We start from the raw sequence: 6,268 nt of genomic DNA, 5'->3' as shown, positions 1-6,268 counted from the left end.
GGCTCCGGACCCCTCGCGACCCAGCAGGATAAGCGGTTTGGAAAATGGATGGATGGATTGGCAGTGTCTTTTCTATACTCTGCATCAGTAGAGAGGCATAATATTCAGGGATTTCTGGACCTCATTTTACAACAAATGCAGTTCATCAAAAGTAAAAAAGAAAATCAGACATCCTATTATGCAAATGAGGGATGAACTTTACGTGGAACTGATCTACACATTTATGCACATAATAATGTAATCATAATCAAGGCAGTTTCCATTTTTTGAGGACACTCTAAGGTAGCTTACGACTTGCGTTCTTTTTGTATTAAGCATTGGTAAATACTACATTTAACAGGTGATGCTTCTTAAGGATAATCTCAAGTGAACTAGATAATCTGAGATTACTTAAAGTCTCCAATCGTTGCATCTCTTTCTACAACTGCTTATGCACGCAATTGGCCATTCATGGGAAGCTCAGCCTCACTGCACTTACTCCTGGCTCGTTCCTTAAAAGCTTTATATTCACTGTATGCTTTTGCCTCACTTGCGTTGCTTTAAATAAAAAACTTTTAGTAGGTAAAACACATGTTAATTTCCTACATTGTCATTCTTCCTAAGAACATGTAAACACTAGGATTCATTCTTGTGGATCTTTGCTGAATTTCCTCCAAAGTAGCAATATCGTTCAGGAAGAGAGATGAATTTGACTTCCTTGGACGTAAATGACCGAAATCCACTGGAGAACCTCCTGATAAGCGTCCTATAGCTGTTTCATGTTAAGAACACATTAGAAGAGATTTGCATTTATAAAATCTTCAGCACAATTTACAGCCTTGAGGCTAGTGATCCATCACCAAAGGAAGGATTTGAAATGCAAACTCATTCACCGACACGCAGCCTTTGCGGGGCTTTTTCTACCCCGTTAAAATACCGTCATCGAAATATCCGCACAGTTGAGACAAATGACGTTTAAAAAAAAAAATTACATATATTTCCCGAAGACACTGCAAAGCAACAGTAATCTCCAGGCGCAGGCCGCAACATTTAAAAGCACATTAAAAAAAGCACCAAGGTAATTCATCAAAGTGGAGGGTTGGAACAGAAGACTGCATCCACACACCCTCAAGGAAGTGAGTTTGAGACCTTTGTGCTTCAGAGGATTAAACAAAGCAGCTCTTAAATCTGGGTTTTCTAACTCTGGTCTGGGCAGCATGTTTTCAGTCTACCCAAACATTTAAAGGACAGGTTTAAATAATAGTTAGTCTGGCCTTGGTTCTAGATGATCTGGAGGGCACCATGTCACAGACAAGATGAGGCAAAACTCATTCTTAAAAAGAAACACGACCTTAAGTCTTAATAAATTAAAAAAATCTTCAATTAAATGTCCCTCAAAGGTAAATTGACATCCACCTTCATGCAACCATTTGCTCTAAAAGATGTACAAAAAATTACTAAACAGGCTAGATTTAATTCGCAGTTTTATATAGGCAGGTCACGCATTTAAATATTTTTTAATACATTAAAATTTTAAACACGATCCATCACATGACACGCCAGTGTCTCTCTGCTGTAACAAACGTATGAAAACAACCAACAGTTTTGAGGTTTCACGTTCAAAATGAAAATTTAGCACGCATTAATATTTGAGAAGGAAAATACCTAAAACACCTGACAATGATAGATGGTACATTTCTATGGGGGATAAGGCACTAAGTAAATAAGTGTTTTTTTGAACCTGTGTCTAAGTAGAAAAAATTAAGAGTACTACTACCACCAGTCAGAGTGTCAAAGAGGTTCAGAGGACATATGCCACTCAATTCTGGACATCGACTCCAAACCCAGGCGGTTTTTATGACACGTTCCGTTTGCCTTGGAGGTCGGATCTCAGGATGACGTCACATGAATTAACAGCGTGGCAGTACACGCTGTATCTTGCTTTCAAAAAGCAAGATTTCTTGTTTAGCCAGACAACTTGTTGGATTTAAAGTACGTCCGTTTAAATGGGTTTTATCTTCGCTCGCTTACATTTGGTCCGGACTACCTTGAATCTGACTGCAAGAAATACAGCTATAGACCATTTGTTAGCTTTATCAGTTGACATCACGTGAAATTAGGCACATAAAACTCCACAGCAACACGTCAGACAGCAGTTGGACAGTATTGTGTGTACGACCGATTTAAAGAGCCACAAATAAAACGTAAATGCCGATACAGAGTATAAAACTACAGCTTTAACTTGTTGATAAAGGGCGCAGCCATCTTGGATACTAAGCTTGGGGTTGTGTCGATTCCTCCAAGTTCAGGAGTCAGAATTCCGACCTAAGGGGGCATTCCAGTTGAAATTTCCAACTTGGAACGCGGAATTTGCAAGTTACGAGTTCAAACGGAACGCAGCATAAGTTCTCCCAGCCAGTTAAATAATTACTGATTCTGATTGGCCAGAAGCTTCACACAGAAGCCCACAGGTGAAGGAAGGCCAGGAAATCTGCAGCACTCAGGACCTTGAAGACCGTGAATTGCATAGCATTTGCCATGATACCATACTGCTGTTATGCTAGTGTGCATTACTGATAGGACAGATGCTGTAGAAGGTGTGAACTCAACATTTTTCATCCCGTAACACCAGGATCACAGCAATCCAAAACTTCAAAACCAAGCAGCCAAGTTCCAAAAGTTGTGTTTATTTGCTTTACATTTTACAAACCCCTCTGATGACTAAAGGAATCACATGTGGATGACCTGAAAAACAAAGAACAGCCAGGATCAGTACATTTATTATTACCAGTTCGAGTGCATCTGCCATAGAGCTACGCAGTTAAGACCATTAGGAATAATCCATTTCTAACTGGTATTCCTTCCACACATGGAATTAGGAATAGAGCAGTAATAAAAAACAGGAGGCAAATAAGTGGCCAATGTTTAGTTATTACACAATCACCTGTTTATGCTTCCTTTTCAGGTACAGCTTCATCGCCACCCTTGGTATTACGTGTGTAGATGATTTGCGCTCTGTGCTTGGACACCAACTTGATCAAGCCTTAATAAAGAAAATAAAATGCTCAGGACTGCGCTGGAGTGTGAGAAAATGTCAAGTGCATCAATGGAGACTGAAGCACCTTTCAACAAACCAAGAATGAGCAAAACAGTCAACCAGTCTGTTATATGAACATGGACTTGAACCAAGCAATACACATTCACATACATTACCAAACACTTCCTGCATTATCCAATACATTTTTGTGGTTATGTATGGGAGATGCACAGTTAAGTAAGGCTTTGAAAACAGAAGCAGAGCAATAAATCTATCTCAGTCCTACCTTTACCAAGCAGCTCCTGAAGAGCGGCTCTAGCCAGAGAGCCCCTAATCTTTAGCCTTTCAGAAACGACGGCGGGTGTGATGAGCTTGTAGTTGGGCACTTCTTTGTACAGCTTGTCATAGGTGGCCTTGTCGAAGAGGACCAGGTTGTTGAGCTTGTCCCTCACCTTCCCCTTGGACCACTTCTACTTAGGAAAGATTCATATATACGGCAATTAAGGGTTTCATCGGTTAAAGATATACAACAAAAACAAACTACCATTAACTGTCAACCTACCTTCTTCTTTGCTTTGCCTCCAGACTTGTTGACTGGGTCTTTGTCCTTCTTGACCTTCCCAGAGTCTTTCTTTTTCTTATCGTCTTTAGGAGGCTACAGTAACAGAGAGAAGCCCATTACTGACATTCGCCTAGTGGGGAATGATAAGCCAACGAGCACGCGCAATCTAAGTTCCACGGTAGATGCCTGAAAACGGATAACTGGGAAGTAAGAAAATCATAAAATGTAAGAAATAAAAAGGAAAAACTAAACATTTTTTTAAATATGTGCACTTATTCACAACCCAGAACCCGACAACTAGAGATCACTCATCCTCAGCAGTTACAATGCACAAAACAATTACGAAAAAGTAAAAGGTAAAAAAAAAAATCAAGTTTTAAAAGGTATTTACGAACTGCAAAGAAGTAAAAAGACAATGTGTCGTTTATTGGTGATACAATCAAGTATCGTACGGCAGGCAACGTGAACCGTGCTTTGACATGGACCGAAACATGTGGCCTTCCATAAAGTCCCACATCGTTTATGAAACGCTTTCGCAGTACTCAGAAAACAAAAACAACTAATTGCGGAACAAGGCGGGAGAATTTAGCCACTTAACCATCCAGCAAATTTACTTTTATTCCATTAAATGCATATGTGCAGAGCTCACCATGTTGCCGCAGCTTCAAGATGTCGGACAGAAAGGAAGTTAAACCCCTGCATGTGGCCAAAAGACAACCCGTACATCCGGGCATCTAGAGGGCCTTCCGTCATAGAGATACATGGGAAATGTAGTTTACGCGCCAGGAAGAAACCCATCATTCAAATGCAAAAAGACATTTGTTATATATACAATATTATAACTAGCAGTATACCATAAGTAATATATTTTGTATTACTTGGTATATTATTAAACGTTGCTTAATTCTTCAGCGCCTTTCTACCCATGTCATGTGACCATTTTACTCCCAGCGTCGGTCAGCTGGGTGGGTGTCGCATTCTGGGTAAACATGGCGATATTTAGTGTATATGTCGTAAATAAAGCCGGTGGGCTCATTTACCAGTATGATAACTATGTTCCCCGAGCAGAAGTTGAGAAAACGTTTAGCTTTCCTCTGGATTTGGTGTTGAAGATCCACGACGAAAAAGTGGTTGTTTCATTTGGGCAGCGAGACGGCATTCGGGGTGAGTTTTGGAGCGGATATGCTTCTCTGTGGTGTAACTTACAAGCCCATTACAGTACCAAAGCATTTGTTTTTTGCATATAGGCCACATATTAAAATGACACTTTCTTTTTTTGTCTTGTACAGTGGGCCATGCTGTTTTGTCTATCAATGGCGTGGACGTAAACGGAAAGTACACAGCCGAGGGGAAGGAGATCATTGAATACCTGAAGGACGCCACAAACTATCCGGTTTCCATACGATTCGGCAGGGCTCGCCTGACTTCTAACGAAAAACTTATGCTTGCATCAATGTTTCATTCGTATGTGCCTTTTAATATCACAGTATATGCAAGAATTCCAATTTATTCGTTAAAAATTAATGATGTAGATTTTGGACAGGCACTGGTACAAAATAAAACATGAATATGTGTTTTGTTGCTCGTTGTGTGGATTAAAAATGTTAATGAGCGCCTTTTTCCTCGCCCCAGACTGTTTGCGATTGGTTCTCAGTTATCACCGGAAACTGGGAGTTCAGGCATTGAAATGCTGGAGACTGATAGCTTTAAGCTGCACTGTTTTCAAACGCTCACAGGTAAAGATTGTATTCAGGTTTTTTTTTTTATTAAAAAACTTTTGCATGGTGGGAAACCTGCAGATCAATTGCAATTCCTAATTAACAATGGTTGGATAACTTGTCTTTCCAGGTATTAAGTTCATTGTGTTGGCTGACCCGCGGCAGGCTGGTATTGATGCACTCCTTCGGAAGATGTATGAAATATATTCTGACTTTGCGCTTAAGAATCCTTTCTACTCTTTGGAGATGCCAATAAGGTACCTTGTGATTTTCTTTTTATGTGACTTACAGGCCTCCTGCACTTAACTTTCAGTAAGGCCAGTAACGGACAATGGAATTTTAACGTATGAATGAAATATTTCATTTGTATTGTTCTTTTTTTCAGATGTGAGCTCTTCGACCAGAATCTGAAAAGTGCCTTGGAGATAGCGGAAAAAGCCGGTACTTTTGGACCTGGCTCTTGAGGAGATCTGGAGTCTACACACTGGATGTGAAGTTCCAGTCATTCCGACGTGGTTCACTTCTGCATCTGGTGGACAATATAGAATCTGTGTGCTATTGATTGATGGCAAAATCTTTGCATTTATTGTGCTTTTAGTAAAACAGGAATGAGTGTGGATTTGAAACAAGCCAGGTGACATTAAGCGATCTGTCAGATGAAGTTCTGGGGATGTTTTTGATTGGTCAGGATGCTCTGCTTTGCAGAAATTAATCAGAAGGCAGCGGTTACTGTGGTGCACTTCTGTGAGGGGAATGCATGACCTTGAAATACTGTCCATGGTGTAAATATTACTCTACTGGTACATGTGTGAATATATTCTGTATATAATGTATAAATACATTCCTGAATGTCTTTCTTTGCATCATATGTAATTTCCATCCATCCTAAATTCGTCATCAATGAAAGTCTTCACACTTAACTATGGGGAAAAACAAAATTCAGTTTCAGATTAATTTAATTTGTTTTTCTGC

The 6,268-nt window shown here is 39.9% G+C and overlaps 2 protein-coding genes across 2 annotated transcripts; one reads left to right on the top strand and one right to left on the bottom strand.

Moving 5' to 3' along the window:
* Nucleotides 1-2,646: 2,646 nt before the first annotated feature.
* On the bottom strand, nt 2,647-4,335 carry LOC125711567 (40S ribosomal protein S25). The gene is made up of 5 exons (XM_048980575.1): nt 4,228-4,335; nt 3,579-3,671; nt 3,303-3,486; nt 2,924-3,022; nt 2,647-2,724 (listed from the first exon to the last, which is right to left on the bottom strand). The coding sequence occupies exons 1-4, from the start codon at nt 4,228-4,230 to the stop codon at nt 2,928-2,930; spliced, it is 375 nt and encodes a 124-aa protein (XP_048836532.1). The 5' UTR covers nt 4,231-4,335; the 3' UTR covers nt 2,647-2,724; nt 2,924-2,927.
* Nucleotides 4,336-4,529: 194 nt separating this feature from the next.
* On the top strand, nt 4,530-6,149 carry trappc4 (trafficking protein particle complex subunit 4). Its single transcript, XM_048980573.1, has 5 exons — nt 4,530-4,742; nt 4,868-5,042; nt 5,211-5,314; nt 5,427-5,553; nt 5,682-6,149. The coding sequence occupies exons 1-5, from the start codon at nt 4,568-4,570 to the stop codon at nt 5,758-5,760; spliced, it is 660 nt and encodes a 219-aa protein (XP_048836530.1). The 5' UTR covers nt 4,530-4,567; the 3' UTR covers nt 5,761-6,149.
* Nucleotides 6,150-6,268: the final 119 nt, after the last annotated feature.

This window comes from Brienomyrus brachyistius, chromosome 17 (genome assembly GCF_023856365.1).
Source record: "Brienomyrus brachyistius isolate T26 chromosome 17, BBRACH_0.4, whole genome shotgun sequence".
NCBI classification, from domain to species: Eukaryota; Metazoa; Chordata; class Actinopteri; order Osteoglossiformes; family Mormyridae; genus Brienomyrus; species Brienomyrus brachyistius.
The sequence above is the reverse complement of the archived record's forward strand: the minus strand, read 5'-3'. Positions and strand labels throughout refer to the sequence as shown.

What these genes read in the sequence shown, in the direction of transcription:
- LOC125711567 (XM_048980575.1), bottom strand. An exon ending in GAGGCAAAGCAAAGAAGAAG is followed by an intron (nt 3,487 to 3,578) that starts GTAGGTTGACAG and finishes TTTCCTAAGTAG; the next exon opens with AAGTGGTCCAAGGGGAAGGT. An exon ending in TCAGGAGCTGCTTGGTAAAG is followed by an intron (nt 3,023 to 3,302) that starts GTAGGACTGAGA and finishes TTCTTTATTAAG; the next exon opens with GCTTGATCAAGTTGGTGTCC.
- trappc4 (XM_048980573.1), top strand. Translation starts at nt 4,568, where the DNA reads ATGGCGATATTTAGTGTATATGTCGTAAATAAAGCCGGTGGGCTCATT. An exon ending in GCAGCGAGACGGCATTCGGG is followed by an intron (nt 4,743 to 4,867) that starts GTGAGTTTTGGA and finishes TGTCTTGTACAG; the next exon opens with TGGGCCATGCTGTTTTGTCT. An exon ending in CTGTTTTCAAACGCTCACAG is followed by an intron (nt 5,315 to 5,426) that starts GTAAAGATTGTA and finishes TTGTCTTTCCAG; the next exon opens with GTATTAAGTTCATTGTGTTG.